Source organism: Microcaecilia unicolor, chromosome 9 (assembly GCF_901765095.1).
Source record: "Microcaecilia unicolor chromosome 9, aMicUni1.1, whole genome shotgun sequence".
In the NCBI taxonomy this organism is placed as follows: domain Eukaryota; kingdom Metazoa; phylum Chordata; class Amphibia; order Gymnophiona; family Siphonopidae; genus Microcaecilia; species Microcaecilia unicolor.
Genome location: NC_044039.1, coordinates 166,115,198 through 166,140,598, shown reverse-complemented (window position 1 = coordinate 166,140,598; position 25,401 = coordinate 166,115,198). Strand labels below are relative to the sequence as shown.

Genomic DNA, 25,401 nt, shown 5'->3' with positions numbered 1-25,401 from the left:
TGACCCAGAGAATGTGGGGAAGATTGAACAATATATAAAAGAATATTTAGAGTTTAATGATGTAGGTGATATCAGCCCAGCGAGCCTATGGGAGGGTATGAAGGTAGTGGTGAGAGGGCAGCTTATTGCCCTTAAAGCACATGAGGAAAACCAAAGAAGCCAAGGAGTGCGAGCTGAGGGAACAGATCCAACAGGCAGAGAGAAAGCATAAAGCCGACCCAGGAGATAGGGCAGTAATGACAGAGCTCCATAAAACCAGATTGCAGCTAAATGAGCTACAGATGGCAGAGGTGGCCCACCAATTGCAACTGGTGCAACAAGAATATTATGAGATGGGTGATAAAGCGAGTAGATTATTAGCAAACAAGTTGAAAAAGCAGATGTCTCGTAATCAGATCCATAGTTTAACAACCAACCAAGGCCAGATTGTAACACAAACAAGTGACATTCAAGCTACTCTGCATGAATTCTATACGAGTTTATATAAGTCAGAAATGAAGGTGCCCCCTAACAATATTGAAGAGTTCTTGCAGGGGATAGAGATACCTCAGTTGTCACCAGGGGAAAGGGACACACTGTCGGCGCCTATAGGGTTAGAGGAGATTAAAGAAGCAATCAAAGCCCTACCACAGGCTAAGGCCCCGGGGCCAGATGGGTTCCCCGCTAAGATTTATAAACTGTATGCTAGTATTTTGGCACCACTTTTGTTGAGGCTTTTTCAAACCTTTGATCAAGCGCCAGAATTACCATACTCATGGAGATTGGCTGCGGTAACCCTCCTGCTTAAGCCCGGAAAGGACCCGCAGCAGTGCGGGTCTTACAGACCTATATCCCTTCTAAATGTAGACTATAAAATATTCACAAAAATTCTAGCCACTAGGATGCAAAAAGTACTCCCTAAGCTCATTCACTCGGACCAGGTAGGTTTTATAATGGGGCGCCAGGCCTTTGACAACACTAGATGTTTGTTGCACTTACTCCAACAAATGAGAGATGAGCGTGAGCCAGCTATAGTGCTGTCAGTCGATGCGGAAAAAGCGTTTGACCGCGTAGAATGGCCATTCTTATTTGCAATGCTACAAAGAGTTGGGATTGGGGGTTGTTACCTGAAGTGGCTGCAATTGCTTTACCAGGCTCCATTGGCGGTATTAAAAGTGAATGGTTCCTATTCAAAGCCGCTTGAACTTCAAAGAGGCACAAGGCAGGGCTGTGCAGTCTCGCCATTATTGTTTGCCCTAACAATTGAACCACTGGCCTGTATTATAAGAGCGGATACAGGAGTAAAGGGAGTAGTTCGCGGACGGAGGGAGCACAAGCTAATGCTGTTTGCGGATGATGTGCTGATGACATTGACTAACCCTGAGTCATCGGTGCGGCGGGCTATAGAACTAATGGCACAATATGGGGAAAGGTCAGGCTTTAAGGTGAATATTACTAAGACAGAGATACTTAATATCACAGTACCTGACCAAGAGATGGGGCGGATGAAGGAGGCATTCCCGTTTGTGTGGGCCACAAAATCTATTAAGTATCTGGGTATACAGATTACTCCTAAAGTAGAGGATCTCTATGAGGCAAATTTCCCCGATGAAAATAACAGTTAGTAGCTGAACTGGATAGGTGGGAAGGCCTAAACATTTCATGGAAGGGTCGTATTAGCGCCGTTAAAATGATGATGCTGCCTAAACTGTTATATTTGTTTATGGCGCTCCCTATTCATATCCCTCGCAGTTTCTTTGCACGCCTCAATAGAAAGTTGTTTGCTTTTATTTGGAGGAAGCGGCCCCCATGGGTGAGGCGTGCTATACTATTTCAACCATTAGAGAGAGGGGGGATGGGAGTCCCCAATTTCTTTCTTTATTATCAGGCGGCACAATTAAGAATCCTGGCCGATTGGCACCCAGCAGTTAATAAAAAATGGCTACATTGGGAAAGGGCATGGCTGGGGATGAGGGAGGTGGGGGATCTCTTGTGGATATCCAGTAAAGAATTGGGGAGTATAGGGCGCAGAATGCCCATTGGACTTAGCCACATTTTATCCACTTGGTGCCAAATTAGGAAACAGTGGTTCCCAGAACGTACATATTTTCATCAGACAGGGATATGCAGGGCACCAGGCTTTCCTTTAGGGGCCACTGAGATAGCCTTTAAACACTGGGCACGGGCGGGTCTTCACAAGCTGGGCCAACTGTGGGATGATAAGATAATAAGCTTTGCAGAGCTACAGGAGGAATATGGATTGCAGGCTAGAGATCAGGTGTTTTACTGTTGCATACGTAACTACCTCCAAACCAAGGCCCGAGAAGAACTGGAGCTAGGGGAAACATCTTTGGAATTGGCGATGGGGAAAGGAGGGGGAAGGGGAAGTATCTCACATTACTCCAACATACATCAATAGATGGGAGGGAGTATTGCAGGGTACATTCTCAAAGGAGTGTTGGAAAAGAGGTTATCGCTATCTTTTTAAAACCCTCTATGGCCCAAAATGCAATTGAAAATGGATTTAAAATTTTTTACTGGTGGTACTATACGCCAGATAGATTACAGCAAATATATCCAGAGACATCAGGAGACTGCTGGCGACAGTGTGGGGCTACAGGCACGTTTATGCATATTTGGTGGGAATGCCCCAAGATAATAGAATATTGGAAGAATGTGATAGCAATGATAACGACAGTACTTCAGTGCCCCTTCCCCTGCAAGCCGGAGTATTGCCTCCTTCACTTCAAGCCAGCTTCAGCGACAGGGCCCCAGCACAAACTAGCCATACAATACCTGGTGGCAGCTAAACTGGTTATAGCCAGAGAATGGAAAAGCCCACAGCCGCCTGAAATGAGGCTGGTTATGCAAAGAGTGGACTTCCTGTACCAGATGGCAAAGCTGACGGCTATGAGAAGAGGGCGAATGGGAGCCTTTAGCAAAGTGTGGCAACCATATGAACATTTACATGAACAGACAATAGCACCACCATGATATGGGGGGGGGGGGGGGGGAGGGAGGGAAGGGAATACTAGCAATAATTGGCATAAAATTGTAGCGTATTGTTATGAGTGATAAGATGTAAAAATGAGAAATGTTTTGTATAACTGAAAATCAATAAAATACAGTTTAAAAAAAACAAAAAAAGTAAAACCAAATTTTGAGCAAAACACCAAGCCTGATGTCCTCAATTAAGGCCTACACTGGCCTGAGTGCAAAATAAGGGCCACTTAGAAATTGCTGAAAAGCTAAGGTACTAAAGTATCATATTACAGTAAAAAAGTGAATAAAAAGCCTACCGTGACAAGCAACCAAATGGCTTTGTAATAGCACTCCTTCATGGTGATGTGGCTCAGAATCTTTCAGTAACAGTAAGGTGGAGTAGTATCCTGCTCAGGCTGCTGAAGACCTTACCCATGCTGTGAGGGCTTACTACACTCTTGTCCGAAGGAAAACAGAGCAAATTCAGAAATAAGTCCTTTAATACAGACACAAGTAGAAAAGCACAACCACAAATACTACTTATGCCAAAGTATGAAATCAGATTGCTCAAAATCTAGCTTTTTAGAAGCTAGAGGTCAAAATTCTTCACTGGAAACCACTACAAAACAAACCTTAGGAAATTTTTTAACTAAAAGGAAAAAAAAAAAAATCTAAGGGCTGTGCACCAAATCTTTCTAAACAAAAATGTTAGTGATCTGTATGTAATGCACAGTTATAACTTATCTTTCAGCCAAAGTAGTTAATATAATTCCTTTCCATTTTATTCCAATACCCACAGATGTTTTGGCAGATGTTTTAACCCACTACATTTTACCATATACTGTACTGGTTTTACAGATAAGGACCACATGATTTAAAGTTAAATACCATTTTTTTTTTTTTGGGGGGGGGGGGGTGGTGGTGTGCAAGGCAGTTTATTCCTCTAGAACCTCAGGAAATCTAGACTGCCCAATTTGATTGTCTGTACATTTTGTCCTTAGATTGTAAGCTCTTTTGAGCAGGGACTGTCCTTCTTTATTAAACTGTACAGCGCTGCGTAACCCTAGTAGCGCTTTAGAAATGTTAAGTAGTAGCAGTAGTAGAACCCCTGTCTGATGCAGCTTATTTTCAAGCTCAATGTATCCAGTAGTTTTTCCCATAGGCCAAGTTTCACCTTCATTCTGTTAAATTTTGGGGGAGTTATTTTGGCCCACAACATTTGATCACCTTTTAATTCTTTCCAACTTATTTTGGGTTGAGAGAGAAAAAAAAAGTCACTTGTGTCCAATGCAAACTTTTTTTTTTTTATTATCTCATCATGGTAATGTTTAGTTACAATTAAATGAATAGAGGTATATTCATTGGCCACTATCATCTTTAACCAGTGTACACAGCAGCTAATGAAATACTGGTAAAACACACAGAAAACACTTGACAAATGGAAAGCAATGACATATGACACTACTTCTGAGCTATACTGTAAAGTAACATTCATTGCTCTAGTCTCAATTTAAATCTGAAAACCCATTTGCAGAGTCTTAGTAGCCTTAACAGAACTGTTAGGCAACATGACAAATCTGACTAATCAAATATTGAGGAAGAGCATTAACTGGTCATGTGCTTCAGTACAAGATGAAAATTGTGAACCTGTAGCTTTTTTGGCAAGACACTCCCTGTCCTCCCAAACTAACTTAAAGTGCTCCTAGTGCTTTAGGATTCACAACCAAACTCAACTTACTTTGCCTTTGGTGAAGTGGGAGATAAACAAGCTATAGAAATTCTGTAAGTTCCATGATCCATTCACTTTCCTGTAATTCAAGCAAGGAAATCTGACAGGTAAGAAAACTGTTCCAACAACTAACTAGAGCAAAAACAGAAACGATGAAACATTCTTTACACAGCTTTCTTCTGTAAGAAGTTCAGCAATTCATTGGTCATTTGAGAATCACCACTATTACAGACTACAGTACCCTCACGTACTTTTGGTCAGCTGTTAGAACTAGTTAGCTATAAGTGGGGGAGAATGGAAGGTGTTGGTGGTTCTGATGCCAAGGTTCAAGAAGAAAGCTAAAAATGGTAAGATAGTATGGGCAGAAGAGAAACCCACTGCTTATTGCAATCAGAGCAAAAAAAACCTCCATGGAGAAAAAGCATGCAGTTTGACACTCATTTGAATGGTGCCTTATGCAGGCTGCATTTAAATAACCTTGGTTTTACATGCGAGAAGTGTGAACACTTAAGACCTCCTTAAGAAAATATTAATGGAAAACCTACAAAATCTAAGACAAGTATCCACCTCATCTTAAACTTTTACCAGTGGAGCATATGTATTCCACCAACTTATCATCAGTGTTATTTGAGTATATAACATTCTGGATGGGGTCATTTACAAGGTGAAGAAAAATGTCCCAGAACAATTTATAAAATCATCATTTATGGCTACCCAAAACATGATTTAATCCTCTCAACATTTTATATTTAAGCACCGAAATACTGACCACTAAATTTTCTCCAGATTGTTAGAATTTTCTTTGGCAAAAGGAAGAATCTCTTCAGAATCCATCATGTCTTCCATATGCCATGCTGTACATAGTCAGGTGCACATTATAATGTATTGAGACATTTAGTAACCACCACTTTATGGCAATTCACAATACTGACCATTTTTGCTACATATAATAGGCTGTTTCTTGGTGAGGGGATGAGGAGGATGAAAAAGCTATACTATGTATGTTGCCTTTGATATTCTGAATAAAATCTCAAAGTGCTCCTTACTGATTACACTTTCCAAAAGATTTGTAAAACCAGTTTTAAACCATTCAAGTGTATTGTCATATGAACAGAAATATGTAGTTTTTAGCATCTGTCCAATAAGTCAACTGTGAACACCAAAAATAGTGGATACTAGAACCTGCCATATGTAGTTTCTGTAGCTTTCATGTTTTTCAATACTTAATGTAATTAGCTATGACTACCACTAAGGGGTTCTGACATGGTTTTAATATACTTGTACCAAGCCTCTGGAGCCACATGTTTCTTCCATAGGCAAAAAATGCCACACATTTTCAAATACCAAAGGAGGATCCAAACATTCAACTGGTAACAAGCTTGGATTACCAGCTAAAGTGGCTCTCAATATAAAAAACCATTAATACCACTGAAGTTTTATATGGCTCTTCATAGTACTCAAAGGCTTCCAGGTTCTAATCTGATCCCTATACTAAGCTGTATGCCTTAGCAGCTTTGTCATTCTCTCACCACTTATTCCACTTAATATTTGACTAAGCGGATCGTAAGTGCCAAATGTCTCAAAAAAGTTCCTGGTTGCCCTGCTCCGATAGGCCTTTACTCAAACAGCAATTATTTAAGCATCAACTAGCCTGCAAAAGAACACAGAAGAAAAAAACAAAACGAAACCCTACTCAAGTGCAAAGCACCAGCCTCTTTGTTCAAAGGCTCTCCTTACTATAACATGGCTGATGTCATAAGATTAGTGACTAAGATCTATGCAAACATGTTAAATGCTATCTTAAATACTAAGAATAATCAGCCTCAAGAATGTCTCAGGACAAATTACCTCTGAAATTTTGCACTGAAACTATGCAGAATTACAATTGTAGTCAAAAATGTATACTAGTATCTGAAGAATCAGACCAAGTATTTGTACTGCATAACAGAATGCAAACCCAATTTAGAAAATGTTTCTCTATAGGCAAAAAATGCAAGAACATTTTATAAAAACTAAGCCCTTTTTGTGAAGGAGTCAGAACCTTTCCATGAGAAGTGTGCAGTCTTAGGGCTTAAGTACTGTTTTCTATTTTGTGAATATGGGTAAAGACTTCCTCCCCCCCCCCCCCCAAACAAAAAACCCTACAAATCTCCAGTGCTTGGGGAAACTGATCACTATGCATCTTCAGAAATCAGTTGTGAACTTTTTTTGTTTGTTTGTTTTAAATAACAGAGCCCTGGAAAACATTAGTGGAACATCTCTAGCACAGTTTATGCTCACAAGACACCAAGTAATATTCCTGCTTACATCTTGTCTCTTCATTATATTGGCCATGTTAAATGTTAATTACTTTTAGGTACCTTCCTAATAAGCTACTTATACAGAAACTCATTACCAATTATATCTAGATGCTCCCGTCTAGATTCTTATTTTGTGCAATATAAAAACACGGTAGAACATTGGTCTTAATTGTAGGCTGAAAGGTTTGTTCATTCTGAATATGCAGAGAAATAGTGCAAATATCTATGTAATCTAACTGGGAAGCTCAGTTGCTGCAAAAAGCCAGCTAGCTCCTTAAAAAGGGCAGGAAATAATGCTTCCCAGTATTGTTTCATCTGCAACACAGTACCCATAAGCATTCAAGTAAACGTCCAGGCTTCGCTTTCAGCTGCCGCAGGTGATGGAATGTTTATGCAGATGGATTCAGTTCTGGAATAAAGGAACTCGTTCATAGTCAGAAAACTAGTCCACAAGGCAGTCTTTTCTGGTCTTCAGTTATTGTGTTTGTAAGTTTCCACAAGTAAACAGCAGTGGGGTATTTGTTGGTTGTTCATGCAGCAAATGCGGGTCATGTGAGGAGCTGGCACTCTGACATATTGTACCATACCAACTAGTTCCTTGCGGTGTGCATAAGCTTGATTAAAGAAACAAAAACATAACAAAAACATATTTGAGACAGTTCTTTAAAAGTAATATATGCCAGTCTCTAGGAAAAAGACAAATAAAGTCTCCAGACTTTAGTTGTTTTCTGCCAAAGATGGTCACATGTCCAATACAACAAGATACTTCACATTTCAATTTGTTCTAGTTGTGCTGTAAGAAGCTAAGGGAAAGACCAAACTCTTGCCCTCCTTGTCTGCCATGCAGTGGCGTAGCCACAGGTGGGCCTGGGTGGGCTAGGGACCACCCACTTAGGGCTCAGGCCCACCCAACAGTCGCACACGTTTAGTGGTAGCTGGTGGGGATCCCAAACTCCACCAGCTGAAGAGTTCCCCCTGATAATAAAAACGCTACTCTCCATGATACTGGCAACTGCGCATGCTCAGTTTTCAGCACATGCCTGCTGCAGACTGCCAAGGTGGAGAGAAGCATTTTCCCACCAGCTGAGATCTTTTTTTGGTGGGAGGGGGAGAACACTTGATGCCCACCCACTTCTTGCTTAGGCCCACCCCAAATCTGCTGTCTGGCTACGCCCCTGCTGCCATGTTTTTCCTCACCAACCAAGCAAAGAATAAAACAGTTTAAATTTATAATTCAGAACAAGTGCTTCATGGTAACATGCTGAAGAGTCACTGTATACTATAAGTTGTGTTATTTGCATATCTTTTTGGTTTTACATATTAATACAAAAGTGAAAAGATTTTTGTTACTGGAGATAGCACTTCGGTGTTAAGGTTGAGACCATCCCAAAGCTGCCAGGTAGCAAAAACTATTAAATGGAATATCTGGATAGTACATTTTTAGTTTAGGGTGCCAAAAGCCTGTGTGAAAAGGCAGCCATTGTTAATGGAATAGTTTACGTGGAATAAATATAACATTTAGGAAATCAACTTTAAAAAGATTATCATTCAAAAAGGAAGCACAAGACATGCCATACTAAATATTTAAGATTTGTCTTGTAGATTATCTGGTATTTGATGAGCCTATCCTCTCACCATGTACTGCACTTACATGGTACTGGTATGTTCCATAATTTTTTCAGCAAAGAATCTTAAGTATGTTTAAATTTGGTAACAAATGTCATGTTTAGTAGAACAGATTTAATATTTTAAGGAGAGCACAATTTTTAAATTTTGTTGAGGCCAGCACTTCACAAATTTTATATAGTGTGCATAGAATACTCATTCCACCGTGATAAGTTCAAATGTAGTTTCTCTACAAAAATTTGCTGCATGTTCATTTTGAAAACAATGTCTAGTTTCAATTGATAACATATGGAAATATAAAACTTACCACATTTGAGTTAGGTAGCATAAGAGCACTAATAGCAAAGTTACTCACCTGTAGCAGGTATTCTGAGAACAGTAGGCCCAAGTATTCTCAATTAAGCAAGATCAACCAGACAGAGCCCGGTGTGAACATAAGTATTGCCATACTGGGACAGACCAAAGGTCCATCAAGCCCAGCATCCTGTTTCCAACAGAGGCCAATCCAGGTCACAAAAAAAAAAAAAAAAAAGTACAAAACATTTTATGCAGCTTATCCCAGAAATATTTTCCCCAAGTCCATTTAATAATGGTCTTTGGACTTTTCCTTTAGGAAGCTGTCCAAACATTTTTTTAACTCTGCTAAGCTAACCGCCTTTACCACATTCTCTGGCAACGAGTTCCAGAGTTGAATTACATGTTGAGTGAAGAAAAATTCTCTTCGATTTGTTTTAAATTTACTACATTGTAGCTTCATCGCATGCCCCCTAGTCCTAGTACTTTTGGAAAGCGTAAAACAGACGCTTCATGTCTACCCGTTCCACTCCACTCATTTTATAGACATCTATCATATCTCCCCTCAGCCAGCCTGTCTCCAAGCTGAAGAGTCCCAGCTGCTTTAGCCTTTCCTCATAGGGAAGTCATCCCATCCCCTTTATCATTTTCATCGCCCTTCTCTGCACCTTTTCTAATTCCACTATATCTTTGAGATGCGGCGGCGACCAGAACGCTAATGAGAAACTTGTAGAAGTTTCTAGCAGTATCCCACCATATATAAGCTGGTGCCTTCCCAACCGACATGTGAACATGGGCCCCTCAGTCATGTAATTTAGGTGAGGTGGGAGGGTTTGTGAAAATACTTTGCCTGCTGTCCTCAGAAAGTACCTGCTAAAGGTGAGCAGCTTCACTTTCTCCAAGGACAAGCAGGCCAGATATATTCTCAGTTGGGAATCCCTAGCTGCCAGGCTCACCAATGCTAGGACAATAGGGACTTGAAACGTTCAAACTCAAAACTATATACATTCTGGCTGTGGTGGTGCAGCCTAAAACAGAACAAAACTGGGCCTAGAGGGGTGGAGTTGATTCTAGACACCAAACATCCATCCATCCAAGAGTACTGAAGGAACTTAGGGAAGTTCTAGTGGCTCGACTGGCTGACCTCTCTAGAGTCAGCAGTGGTTCTGGAGGACTGGAGAAAAGCAGATGTGGTCCCTCTGCTGTATAAGGCCTACCCCTGTTTCCCTGATTTATTGCCCCGTCAGTGCTGTCTTGATGCTATAGTTCAATGGTTGTTTGTTATCTTGTGCTAAATTGGGATAAAAACTGTTGTCTACTGGTTAACTGGTCATCTAATACCTCCTTCTCCACCACTTTCTCTGTTAGGCACCTCAATTACTCCTATGGCCAGCTTTTGCTATCTGGGTGTTATCTTAGACTCAAGACTCATTTTGAGCCATAGATCTCAGTGCTCAGCCCTTCTTTGGCCACAATACCTTTTATTCATTGATCTTAGCATTATTCATGACGAGGCTTGGGCTAACTATTTAGGAGTGTTGCAAACCACACTCAAAATGACTTCAGATATTTCAGAACACAGCTATCTTCTTTCATCTTCGTAGGACAGCTCATGTTATGCCTATGCTAAAGGCTCATCATTGGTTATCAATCAAATTTCGTATCCAATTCAAAAAACGTTTATTAGCTGTTCGGGCATTCTAGCAAAGTACCAAGTCCTACTTTTCCACACTGACTATCCCTTATTCACCAGCGTGCGTTCTGAGATCGCTTGACGATCATATGGTTCTGCCAGGTCCATCTGACATACTGCCTTTTCCTTCATAGCTCCACATTTGTGGAGCTATCACATTGTGCCACTATCACTCCATAGTAAACTCTTAAAAAGTGGTTCTTTGAACAGGCATAATCACATCCCAGTGAATTTTGGACAGCACACGTTTGGTGCCAATTTACCTGAAAGACATACTTTGTTTTAACTGCATCCATGATTGTGCGCTCCTATTTATTCTTCTTTTCCTTTTGTGCTCTTTTAGTTTGTGAATCACTTAGCCCTGCCTGCCAGTTCAAGCAGTAAAGTCTGGAATAAAATAAATAAAATTAAACAAGAGAAAGTGAAGAATAGTTTGGGAATTACAGGCCAGTGACTTCTGTGGTAAGTAAATTAATGGAAACCAATTTTTTTTTTACGATAGTAATCGCTTAACAACAAATCATAACATCACCAATCTGTTTTTTGGTGATTATGTTCAATCTTTTTTTTTTTTTCAATAAAAAAAGTATTATACACAGAACAGACCTGCGAGCATGCAGGAAGTAGAAACAGAAGTTATGTGACCTGCCCCCTCACCCCCCCTATCCAACTATAATCACCAAAACCCAGCCCAACCCTACTAAACAAGAACCACCCTAAAACCAAACTACCCCCACTCCTAGCACCGACTCGAGAAAATGGGGAAGGGCTTATATTCTTATAGCTCCTCCCTCACATTTACTTACCTCAACCAACGAGTTATCCTTTTAACCCCCCCCCCCCCCCCCCCCAACAATCACACACCAATAGAGACCGTGGAGTTAAGCATCTAGACAGTCTAAAGATGCCCTAAAGGGAATTCAAAACTGAGTCCTTGTGAAAGATAAGAGTCTCAGATAAACAAACCTTTTTCTCCATTTGAGTGATTTGCCCACATGAAATTTTTCAATAGCGTATGATGGCATACTCCAACCCCAATAAGGAGCATCAGGTACTAGTGCCCATACATCAGAATTTATTTTTTCCCCCAATAAAGCAGCCAGTGGCGTACCAAGGGGGGGGGGGGGGCAGTCCGCCGCACGTGCACGCCGCTGGGGGGTGCCGTGGCGCGCGCCTGTCGGCTCCGAGTTCGCTACGCTAACTTCGCTGGTTCGCTGCAGCTCCCTCCCTCTGCCCTGGAACAGGTTACTTCCCTGTAATTTATCCAGTTGCAAACTATGCCAAAATATTTCACAGGACCCCACAGTTACCCACAAAGGAAAGATATTCAACATAAAGGGATCTTTCACTTGCTCATCTTCCAATGTGGTATATCATTCAGTGTAAAAAAAAAAAATGTAACAAAGGATGCTATATTGGAGAAACAGGCCAGATGCTTAAGACAAGATTCAATTTACATAGACATCACATGAACAATACAGCCAGTAGGGCCCCCACCCCGGTGGGACAGCACAGAACCAGGACACTGTACCAGTGATTTCACAGTGAGAATACTGAAAGGTAACTTTAAAACCATACAAGAACGTAAGACCTTTGAAGTCAGAATGATTGAATATTTTAACACCCAACAGAAAGGACTTAACAAGGACCTGGGGTTCCTAGCCCATTATAAACCATAAAGCTGTATGTCTCTGTTGATCACCCCACCCCTCACCTATCCACACCCATCCTGTTAGAATATCAATGATATGCTTTGATGTCCCCATGCATACCTCCGACCCACCCCCATCCTCCCACCCTGTCAGACTGTCATAGTAATGCTTGAATGTTTTCACTTATATACACTGTCAGCTAGCACATTTGCTTATTTCCGATCTGACGAAGAAGGGCAACCTTCGAAAGCTAATCAAGAAATGTATTAAGTTATGTCCAATAAAAAAGGTATCATATTTTCTTTTCCATGTTTTATTTTGTTTGATTTCTATTTGTTTCCCTATTTGAAACCGGAGATGCATTAAAATCTGAGTATAGGCATCCTTTATGTCCAGAAAGCATAGCCAATCTTGTTCCTGAACCATGGAGAAAAGGGTGCCCAAGGAAGTCATCATGGACTTCAACCAGGGATTTCTGGGCCCATATGTCTAGGATGGGATGAAATCTCTCCCCTCCCTATTTTCTTGGGCACAATGAAGTATCTAATAGAATTCCTTCCCTTCTTCCCCTGGGGGCGTGGGTTTGACTGCACTGGTCTGAAGGGCAGAGATTTCCTCTTTCCTGCTTGTGCTGAGAGCTGATGCTCTCAGTGGAAAATCTGGAGGTCTGACACCAGTCTAGTGTATAACCTAAACAGAAAAACCCACCGGTTGGAGATTATAAGGGGCCACCTTTGACACTGGGACCCTCTCTCCAAAAAACAAAAACAAAAAAAACCCTTAAACCTCCCCCTACTGGTAGGTCATCTGGGATTGTTACTTGTACTATGGCTATACTCTCCTGGAGCCAGTCAAAAGCTCATCCCTGCTTTGACTGAGGATCCTGCTGGGGCTTCTGTAGTTGGGACTGATGAGGCCGAGACCACTGGGCCCGGGGGTTTTGCACAGAGCAGGAAGTTGGCAGAAACCTATGCCTTTAATTAGTAGGGTCACTGTCTAGGCCCTCTTGTAAACCTAGAAGAGGCTGCAGCTGGAGGCTGCTGAGACAAGGACTGGATGGTATCGGTATGTTTCTTGACGAGGCCAGTGACTCCCTTCACTGTGTCGCCAAAAAGATTCTCCTCGACAAGGTAAGTCCACCAACCTCTCCTGAACTGCTAGGTTTCAGGTCAGACATGCAGCCATGAGAGTCTGCACATCCCTGGCCAGATTTCCTGCATGCCAGCTGCTTTTTGGCCAACTGGCTAAGCTATGTGGCCTGCTCCCGAGGTAAAGAATCCACAAGACTTAACTGTACTGTGTACCAAAGATTTCAAGTAAAGGCTTGTACAGAGCTGGTAGGACTGGATGCAGGCAATAAGCATCAAGTCCTGGAAAGTCTTCCTCCCAAATGAGTGTAGTGTCTGAGCCTCTCTACTGCTATTGTAAAGGATAAAGTATTACTGCATCAAAGAATTGAGCAGATTACAACAGAAGGATAAACCTTTTTTTGAGGTTTCCAAAGGTCTCCCTTAAAAGCGGACTAACACGGCTACCACACCTCTACTCAAAGGTCTCCAGAAATCCTGCCTGTTGATGTATTGCAGCTATTCCCATCCCAGTCCTTGGGGCATACCTAGGCTAGTCCCATTAGGTTTTCAGGATATCCACAGTGAATATTCATGTTCGATATTCATTTAACTCATGCATATGCATTGTGGATATTCTGAAAACATGATAGAATTAGGTGTGCCCCGAGGACTGGGTTGGGAATGGCTGATGTACTGAGAAAATATTTTCTGGAGCTTTTTTTTTTTTTTTAATTAGAATTTGTATGTTACCAAGAAAACATAGGAAGTTACAGTAAAAAAAAAAAAAAAAAAAAAAAGAAAAAGCTGGTTTTCCCTGAAGCTATTTCCTCTTTAGAGTATATTATATTTCTTCAGTGAAAATGTAAGGGGGTGGCCCAGAGACTTTGGTTCAAGGAACAGAATAAGAGTTCAATATATCTGCTTTTTTGGAAACATCTTTTAAAATGAACTCAGCAACACTAATAGCATCATTTATTTTTAAAAAGATAATGCTATTATGAAAGTTTTGTAATTCTCAATCCCTTTTCTGTGGCAAGAGTCTGGGTTTATCCAGATGTTACAAAGCAGATACAAGAATGTAGGAAAGCCTTTTTGGCATTAAGACAAGAGGTATTAGATTTGGGAACTTCCTTTTTATTAGACAACCCTTGAAAATAATTGACAAAATATTTAGGTGTTTTAAGTATGTTTATCAGAGCACAAATCCAATCACAGCACAAAATCTGGCACAAAATGGAGAAGCTGGACAAGGATCTGATAGAAGACATTCAAAAGATTGGTATGAAAGAGGAGGTGCTATTGTTAGAAGATTTCAACTTGCCTGATGTGGATTGGAACATCCCATCGGCAGAAGCAGAAAGATTGTGGATGCCTGTTAAAGTGCCTTGCTCAGACAAATGGGACAGAACCTACAAGGGAAGGGTTGACACTGGATCTAGTGCTCAGAACAGAGAAAGTGTTTCCAATGTCCATGTGTGTGCCCACCTAGGTAATAGTGATCACCACACAATATGGTTTGATATAAAAGAGCAAAAGTGGAGAGTGGGCATACAAAACCCAAAGTACTAGATTTCAGACATACTGATTTTGTTAAAATGGAGGAAATACCTAAAAGGAACAGATGTCATGGGGAGGCGTGGGTGAAGTGGACGTGCAGTGTGTTCCAAGCTGAAAACTACTATAAATATGGCAACTGACCTTTACATAAGGAAAGTAAACAAAAATTAAAAAAGGAAGAAGCATATATGTTTTTCCAAACAAGTTGCTGAAAAAATAAGGGCAAAAGAGGATTAAACTCAAAAGAAGCAAAGAGGGAAATATGCCTAGCGAAAGCGCCCAAGTGAAGACAAAAAATGGCTAAATATGTTGAGGTGACTAGACCTTTTTCAGATATACTGGGGAAAGGAGAAAAGATAGGAATGGAATTGGTAGACAAAGATGCTGAGAATGGCTATGTGGAGAGTGATGAGTGGTATGTTGTTTCGGTTGGAGTTGGGCTCCATCACAGTAAGTTCTCCTGAGGATGCCTATGGTGAAACATGAACCATGTTGAGACTACAAAGAATGAGAACATAAGAATTATTTAGTTACAATGATATTGTTCATGATGGATTGTGGGACCATTTATAATTTTGACTGCCCAATCATTGAAATAAGAACTGTTTGCGGACCATGAGATATATGATATATGACTTGTGGTAGGCAGGTATGGACAGTGGTGCTATGATGGTGGATTGGTTATAAAATGGCTCTGGTCAGTGTAATGCACCATAAACTGAGCACTCATCATAATATTATATATTTAGTTTTTGAACAGTTGGTTGATCCAATATGTAAAGATTTGAGGTTTCTGAATATTTGGTTTCACAGAAGATAATAGAAACCAAACAGGATTATAACCCAGTATATTTTGAGTTAAAAAATTTAATGCCAAGAAATGCAGAGTGAGGCATTTAGGGTGCAGAAATCCAAAGAGAGATATACCAGATAGGAGGGAAAAGATTGGTAAGCTCAACTCAGAAGAAGGACCTTCCGGTGATGTGTCTGAGGATCCAAAGGTGACAAACAACGTGACAAGGCAGTGGGCCATTGCCAGAAGGATGCTAAGCTGCATAGAGAGGTATAACCAGTAGAAGAAAAAAAGATGTTGATGCCCCACTTAGTGTGTTCAGTTTTGGAGGTCATATCTCACTAAGGATGTAAAAAGATGAAGCGGTTCAGAGAAAAGTGATGAAGGTAACCCATCCAAAAGAACACTCCATTCACCACAAGAGGTCGTATAGATGCAGTACAATTTTGGCGGACCATCTATGATATGGATTGGTTGAAACAGCCTGATTTAACTAACTTCCTAGCGGAGTGGACTTCATATTGTCCCAGTGTACTAGATGACATTGCACTACTTAAAATTAGGTCTCCGCTTGTGCATTACATCTCCTCGAGGTTCACTGATGAGCTCAATCAGTTGAAAAAAAACAAAATAGAAGGCTCAAAAGAGCTTGGATGAAAAAGATAAACGGGACGACATTCCTCACCTGGAAGAATATGCAGAGGAAATACAAGTATGCTATCAGGCAAGCCAGGTGAAGGTACTATTATGTCAAAGTGGGAAAAGATAACTGACTCGTAGATATATCAACTCTTAAATAAGCTCATTAACACAAATTCAGTTGTCTCTTCGACCACTGACCAACTGTCTGCTGCTCAGCTAGCACAGTACTTTAAAGACAAAATTACAAAACTCCGTTTGTTGCTACCACCTGCCACCTCTGCTTTTGAAGATTTCCCAGCTGTGTTGGAGCCACTGCAGATGCATTTCTGGTGGACAGATTCCAGACTACCTTTGCACCGGTCACCACTCACAGTTTCTAAGGCGCTCAGCAAATACTCCAGAAAGCATTGTTGTCTAGATGCAGGCCCGATCTAATGAAAGCAGCACCATCCTACTTTCTTGATCATCTAACATCCTATCTCAATCATATGCTTCAGTGTGGTTTATTTCCAGAGGATAATGGAAGCATTGTTTTAACACCCATATCAAAAGACAGCAAGAAAAAGGTTGCCGATGTGACTAATTATAGGCCGGTAGCATCCATTCCACTTTTAGTCAAGCTAATGGAAAGTGTGGTCACCAGTCAACTGACGGATTATATCCTAAATTTCAATCTGCTTGCCTCTTAATCAGGCTTCCATGCAGGGCACAGCACAATCTACTAACAAAGCTCAGGCAGGAACTTGCCACCGGCAAGAACATACTGCTCCTCCAATTTGATCTGCCGAGTGCATTTGACATGGTCAATCACCATATTCTTTTAAGACTGCTGGACGAAATGGGAGTAGGAGGCAACATACTCAGGTGGCTGCAGGGATTTCTCATGCTTCGAACATACAAGGTCAAAGTGAATACACACTTCTCATCGGCATGGAGTGCAGACTGTGGTGTGCCTCAAGGTTCTCCCCTGTCGCCAATCCTTTTCAACATTATGATGACCCCATTGGCCAACACATTAGCTCATTTGGGGCTAAATCCGTATATTTATGCCGATGTTGTAGTATATATTCCATTCAATTCTACAGTCTCAGAAATTCTTCAGTCTATCGAAACCATCCTGCAAGTCATGGACTCATGGGCAACCGCTTTCAAGCTAAAACTCAATGCAGAGAAAACACACTGCCTTGTTTTGACTTCCCAGCACAAGTACATCCCTCCCACTTCTATTGTGGTCAACAGTCTAACTCTTCCAATCTCTGATAGTTTGAACATTTTGGGAGTAATATTTGACCATTTGTTAACATTTGAAAGTCAAGCAAAGGCACAAGCCAAGATGATGTTCATCACACTGTGGAAGCTCAAGCGAGTACGCCACCTCTTCCCTAGACCACTCTTTAGAAATATGGTACAATCAATGGTGCTCTGTCACACGGACTACTTCAAATGGTACATTAGCAGGGTGTAAGGGCTTTGTCTTGAGAAAGCTACAGACTGTCCAAAATACGGCTTGTCTTTAATACAGCTCGGTTCGATAGCGCGATGCCTCTTCTTTCTAAACTTCACTGGCTTCTGATTAAGGAGTGTATTGAATTCAAGGTTTGCACCATGGTCCACAAAATCATCTATGGGGAAGTCCCAAGTTATATGCTAAATATGATTGACTTGCTGGCCAGAAATGCAGACCCCGTCTTCCAGATTATATCTCACCTTGCACTACCCCAGCTGGAAAGGCTGTAAGCACGGATCTATTCAGGCGTCAAGCTTTCCCTTCATCAGTGCACAGCTATGGAATGCACTTCCTAGAGACATCACCAGTCTGAAGGACTACCTGACCTTTCGCAAGGCACTAAAAACACATCTGTTTACCAAAGCATTTTCTCCGGTAACAATGTAGGCCATTGCTTCCACCACCTGGCATACGCGGATCCTGTTTAGTCCCAATCTTTTGTACTGTTATATGTAATGTTTCCTTTCTTTGTTGCCCTTCTACTCTACTATTCTCATTTGTATCTGATATCTCCGGAGTTCTCTCTCTCTCTCCGGTTTATGTAAGTCACATTGAGCCTGCATGTCTGTGGGGATAATGTGGGGTACAAATACCTTAATAAATAAATAAATAAAAAATAAATAAAATGGTATAGAATTTGCATTGTAGAATGTATAAGGAGAAACACGTACTGACCTGAACATGTATACCCTGGAGGAAAGGAGAAATTGGGGCGATACGATAGATGATCAAATATTTGAAAGATATTAATCCACAAACAAACCTTTTCCACAGACGGGAAGGCGCTAGAATGAGAGGACATGAATTGAGGTTGAAAGGATGCAGGATCAGGAATAAACGCCAGGAACACTGTTTTCAAGGTGATGGTGGCAGATACCTGGAATGAACTCCCATGGGAGGTGGTGGAGATGACAACGGTAATCGAATTCAAACAATAGTGGGATAAATATAAAGGAATTCTGTTTAGAAGGGATGAATCCAAAGAAACTTAGCAGTCAGGAAGTAAAACTGGAAATTGGAAGCAAGCCAGTACTGGGCAGACTTCTATGGTCTGTTCTCTGATTGTCGTTAGACAGATTCAGCTTCAGAAGTTGGAGAACAAGGCCAGCACTGGGCAGACTTCTAAGGTCTGTGCCCTGATCGTGGCTGAATTGATTTGGATGGGATGGAGTAAAGCTGTTCAGGGACTTCGACATTAACTTAATAAGTTTTAGAACAAAGACAGTGCTGGGCAGACTTCTACAATCTATGCCCTAAAAATGGCAAGGATAAATCAAGACCAGATATACATACAAAGTCACATGTAGTGAGTTTATCTTGTTGGGCAGACTGGATGATCATACAGGTCTTTATCTGCCATCTATTATGTTACTGTGTATGTAAGCAGTTGAGGGCCTTTTTAAATCAAAAGTTTGTGACTGTTCTGCCTAGTTAGATCCGAGAGACAAAAAAATAATGCAAATAGGGGTTAATTCATGCTAACATTCTTTTTGTTATTATAGTTTCCTTTTTTGTAGGCCGTGTCTTAAAAAGACCACAAAAAGGTAGAGGGCAGCCTAAAGATAGGAAACACATCAAACACATCAAGGAAATCAATTGATTTATGTTTTCTCCAATCTGCTATATATAACACACACACAGTGCAATCTGCTTAAGTGCAAGGGTCTGGGACCAAAGAAATACATGCAGTTAACTGGAGCGTGCACTTAACTGTTGTGACCCAAAGAAGCTTGACATCTGATAAACATATGTACAGTACTGATTATACATACAGTATACAGTCATCCGTTAACTGACGTCATCCGTTAACGGAGTTAGGCTTAAAGTAATCACAGTCCTCTGTACACTCTTGTGTCTGAGTTCCATAGACTACATCTGCCAGACAGTAAAAACTGTCATAGAACTGTCATCCAGTGGCCTCCAGATAGGCCCGCACAGTGTTGAGACTCTCCGGCGCTCTTGCAAAAGTGACAGGAGGTTGTTGAATTTTGTCAGCATGTGCCTCACTGCTCATTTGAGCATCTGTTTCAGCCATTGCCTGCGTGTAGGCACATATCTGGACATCAGTGCTGTTGTCAGCTGTTTGTAGATCGTAATCAACAGCTACGTAGTGATGAAACTCTTCAGTAACACAGGCTGAGATGTCAATAGCCTGTTCATCTGATGCGTTTGCAACAGCTGCATCTGTTTCGTCCCTCTCCACATCCTTAAAGCTTGCCCGCTTGTAGCAGTTCACAATGGTAGCCTTTGTAATATGATTCCAGGCTTCTTTCTGCACAGGGAATCCAACAGTGATAGATTACGAGCCAGTTCAACAGCACGTTTATCCTTGCCAGTCTGGTCGTCCATAATGCTCATCAGACGACGTAGCTGAAAGCTTTGCCAGGCTCTAGGAGATCCCTGTTTCACATCAAGTTTTTCCCATCTCCTGAGCTGATACACCTCATTTTTCCCTTTATGCAAAAGAGCATTAGTCCCTTTTCTGGTACCCAATGGAAAAGAATTGGAAAAAGGTTGAACATCAGCCTTCTGCAGGATAGTTTTGCCCAAGTCCACAGACAAAATAGTTCACAATCCTTCTCCAAGAGTTCTGAACACTCACATAGGACCAAAACGTGTAAGATTTTGCAGCTGCCTGATGACACCCTTTACAACCTGCTGTGCCTGAAATTTGCGTACCCTGTACAGTCTGCTGTTTCTGAAATTTGCATCCTGTAAGTACGATTTGGCTAGATGTACATCTGCAATTAGAATTTGTACTGTTACTCATGCAACATAGATCAAGATATTTAAAGATTTTTCATGAGACTTCCGGTTGGGGAATGGAGTAGAGAGACGGAAGGTGAAGCTACTCCGGGACACGAAGTGATCCGCACTCGTAAACAGCGTCCTAAACGAGAATAAAACGCTTATTTGGAAGCGGGAAAGAACCCTGCACGGGCGAGAGCCAAAAGTTGGAATCGCGAGCCATGGCGGCAAAATTAGGGCGGAAAGAGCCCAAAGATCGAGCGCGCCCCGGCGAAAATAAAATGGCGGACAAAGGAGCGCCTGATTCGCCCTCGCCTAGTTCGCTATGGGCCGCGGAGATCACTGAGGAAGTGAAGGCGGCAGTGGAGCAGACGATCGATCAAAAGCTGCAACTGATCTTAGATAAGCTGGACGGCATGGAGGAGAGGCAAACCACACTGATGACTGAGCTGCACGAGGTACAACAGCGAGTGGGGCAGGCAGAGGAGGAGATCTGGAAAGTTGCAGAAGAGCACCCGAAAATGACCCGTAGGTTGGGAGAGCTAGAAGCGAAACTGGAGGATCTTGAGAATCGCTCCAGGAGGAACAACCTGAGACTAGTGGGTCTACCAGAGAGCTTGGGGGACAAAAATCTGAGTGCTTTCCTTGAAAAATGGTTGCCAGGAGCGTTGGAACAGCCAGATCTTGAAGGCAAGCTGAGAATAGAACGGGCACACCGGCTGGGACCCAGACGTGACAACGCAGAGAGACCACGGGTGACCATATTAAAGATCCTGAACTATGCTCACAAAATGGAGATTCTGCAGAGCCTGAGAGCAGGGAAGAAACTGGAATACCAGGGGAAAAAAATTTTATGTTTCCAAGACTATTCACAGAAAGTATCAACAGCCAGAAGGGACTTTGCCCCCATCTGCTCAGCTTTGTTTGATCTCAAATATAAGTTTAGTCTCCTATATCCAGCAAGACTGAAGGTGATTCACAATGGCCAAGCAGTCTTTTTTGAAACAGTGAGGGAGGCTAAAGATTTTGTGAATAAACTGACAGGAGCAAGCGGAGGAACACCTGGAGAGAACAATGGTTGAAGTGAACGCCAAATAGTGGATCGTGATGAAAAGCTGACAGAAAGATGGGGGTTAAAGACAGCAGAAACATGGAGGAGACATTGCTTTGATTAATACACATGTTGATGGTGACTCGCCGTTGCGAGTCAAAAGGACTTCTGGTTGTGGTTATGAGTAGACTGCTTACTGGTCAAGGACACCAGAGGGCGGCAGCCCTCAGAACAATAAGAGTGTGTCCTAATCCTGGGGACACGGAAGCTCACGTGCCATTGGGCATGATGGGGGTAAAGTATTCTAGGGGGGGAGAGGGGGGGGAAGGGCTCAAGGGACAGAGGGGAGGGAGGATTAGGAAGCGAGGGGCAGGTCAAAGGAAGGCTAAGAAGAATGAGCGAATGTGGGCGAGTGAGATGTATGTAAGGAAGATGTGGCTGTTTGATAATAAGGGTGGGCGAAATGTAGACAAAGAACTGAACCCGGGAGGTGGAGGCTGGGACACCTCCGGGGTGTATAAAAAATGGAAAGCAGAATTGGAGTCACACACTAATATACAGGGATGACAACTTTAAAGATTGTGACTTGGAATGTGGGGGGCATTCACTCACCAATAAAGAGACAAAAAATATTGAAGGTCCTTAATGACCAGAAAGCGACAATAGCCCTCCTACAAGAAACGCATCTGACACACATAGAACATGAGAAACTAAAGAGATGGTGGGTGGGAGAGATCATAGATTCCCCGGCAGTAGGAGGGAAAGGAGGAGTGATAATTTTGATTCGTAAGGGACTGCATGTAAAAATACGGAAAACGGTAAAGGACACCAGAGGGCGGTATGTTCTGGTGGCCTTGGAAATAGAGAGGCAACCAATGTTGATATGTAACATATATGCACCTAATACCTTTGAGAAGGTGTTTTATAAGACGCTCTTGAGCAGAATGCAGGATATGGGAGAAAACCCCATAGTGATGGCTGGCGACTTCAACGAAGTCAGAGACCCGCTACTAGACAGATCAAGGCCGACGGGGAGGGAGCTGTCCAGGGGCCAGAGGGGATTGGGGGTACTAGAGGAGGCGCTGGATGTGATAGATGTCTGGAGAACCTTGCATCCATTGGAAAAAGATTACACGCATCTGTCTAGGGCCCACTCCACACTGTCCCGCATTGATTACATATTGATTGCAAGGGAATTGCTAACACAAGTGCACAGAGCTGAGATAGGACCAATAGCTGTCTCTGACCATGCCTGGGTGTCGATGGAGATGAGACTGGATAATAGCGCGCAGAGGACTTTCTCTTGGCGCTTCCCGACATATCTTTATCGAGATAGACAGTTTCAGCTGCAATTAAAGGCGAGATGGGAACAGTATCAAGGGGAAAATGAGGCCCATAGGAGTGATCCGGTCCTTTTTTGGGAAACCGCAAAAGCGGTTCTCCGAGGTGAGACAATAGCCTATAATAGTTTTCAAAAGAAAGTACGGAAACGAGAAGTACTGAGATGGGAGAAGAGGGTAACAACCTTAAGGAGAGAATATGGCCACACTCAGACACCAGAAGCGCGGGCCCGGTTGTTAGAGGCGCAGCAAGCCTTAAATGAACTGCTGCAGCAGACAGCGCAAAAATCTGCAATGTACTACAAATATCAATTATATAAATTTGCTAACAAAGGTGGGAGATTCTTGGCTAGGCTACTGAAAAGACAGGCGGGGTCTAGAAAAGTGTTATCCCTAGCTAATAGCCAAAAAGAGTTGAAACACACGGATAGTGCGATAGCGGAGATCTTTAGGCATTTTTATGAACAGCTGTATAAGCGGCAAGCAGAGGTGGTGACCCCGAGTACAACATATCTGGATAGTGTGGAGATACCAAAGTTGGAAAATGCAGACCTAGAGATTTTAAATGCAGAAATATCAGAAGACGAAGTAGATTGGGTAGTGCAGCAGAGTTCCCTGGGGAAGACACCTGGGCCGGATGGCCTCAGTAATGAATTCTATAAATTACTTAGACCAGGAATTGGACGACAGCTAACAGAAGTATTCAATGAAGTGGTTAGAAGGGGGCAGATGCCTGAACATATGAATAAGGCTAATATTACGGTAATACTGAAGCCACATAAGCAGGCACACTTACCGGAATCTTACCGGCCTATCTCTTTGTTGAATTCGGAGACGAAATTTTTAGCTAAGATTCTGGCGAATAGACTGGCCCGGTTTCTGCCGACAATGCTGGAAGAATCGCAGGTGGGATTCGTGAAAGGTCGAAAAGTGGTTAGGAATCTGAGACGAATACTTGGGGCACTGGAAAGAGTAAGAGACGAAGGTTTGCCAGCCATGTTAATAAGCTTTGATGCCGAGAAGGCCTTTGACAGAGTGGACTGGGGCTTTTTGTTTGAGACCTTATCGGCCTATGGCATAAAAGGATTTTTCGAAAAAGCGGTAAAAACGTTATACACGGAACCTAAGGCGAGAATTAGTGTCAATGGGCTATTCTCCGACTGGTTTGATATAAAGCGGGGCACTAGGCAGGGATGTCCGCTTTCGCCGCTGCTGTTTGTATTGACCCTGGACCCGTTACTGAGGGAAATTAACAACAATGTAGAGATCAAAGGAGTTCGGATCCTGGGTCAGGAATTTAAAACTGCAGCATTTGCAGATGATTTGCTGGCGCTGATAACCGAGCCGAAGAACTCATTGACCCGGTTGTTGGAAAGCATGGAGGAATACGGGGATTTTGCGGGTTTTAAATTGAACCTAGAGAAATCAGAAGCCCTAATAAGTGCTGGGGTAGATCTAGAGATTTGGACTAGGACAAAGATTCGACAGGCGCACATGGAATTTAAGTATTTGGGAGTGCAACTGTCGATGGATCCGGCAAATTTATATAAAAGTAATGTCCCTCGATTAATTGGGGAAACTAAAACACAACTAACAACCTGGGTTTCATTACCGCTATCTTTTCTTGGTAGGATTCATCTATATCGTATGGTCATATTCCCGAAATGGCTGTACATGTTGCAGATTTTACCTCTTAAACTGCTGGCTAGAGATCTGAAAATTCTGCAGAGGCACATAGCATGGTTTTGCTGGGCGGGGAAAAAATCGAAAATGAAATGGAAATATGTGTATGGGACTCAACGTGAAGGTGGATTAGGCATGCCTGATTTAAAAGATTATAACTGGGCATGCATGGCTAGACATTTAAGAGATTGGGTTTTGCACTCGACAACATACACTGACATAGGTTGGGAACAAGCTTTGTTTAGACCATGGTCCTTAAATTGCTTATTACACACTAGAAGAGTGAAGATACCAGCTCCTTTCCAAAATAGTGTGCTTTTACAACCTCTGCGATACGCCTGGAGGATGCTGTTGGGTCTCTGGGGGCAGGACCCAGAGGCCAGTGTGCTGTTACCGATAGTGGGGAATGTAGATTTCCCGGCGGGCAGGGAAAACCGAATCTTTAAGGACATGGAGAGACAGGGAGTGATGTTACTGGAGAGTTTTCTTCAAGTAGATGGGTCGCTGTTGACCTATGGGGAGTTTGAAAGGAGGTGCGCAGGCGGCTCACTGGCGAGATTGGCCTATTTACAACTGGAACACTACTTTAGAAGCTTGCCTAGATCTGCGATCACATTGGAGTTTGGGAAGAAGATTAGGGATTTTCTGCAAGGGGATGCATTAGGGCAAACATCAATCTCCTGGTTTCACAAGGCGCTGAAGGATCTAAAACCCCCCAAAGATGTCAAGGAGGTAGTGGGGAGATGGGAACAGGA

At 42.3% G+C, this 25,401-nt stretch overlaps 1 protein-coding gene across 1 annotated transcript in view; it reads right to left on the bottom strand.

Annotated features, from left to right (window-relative positions):
* Positions 1–5,258: 5,258 nt before the first annotated feature.
* Positions 5,259–25,401, bottom strand: part of GPR137C (G protein-coupled receptor 137C) — a 106,285-nt gene continuing 86,142 nt past the window's right edge. The window contains exon 7 of the mRNA XM_030215064.1: positions 5,259–7,604. Coding sequence (XP_030070924.1) covers positions 7,466–7,604 — 139 coding nt within the window. The 3' untranslated portion in view covers positions 5,259–7,465. The remainder of the gene's footprint in view (positions 7,605–25,401) is intronic.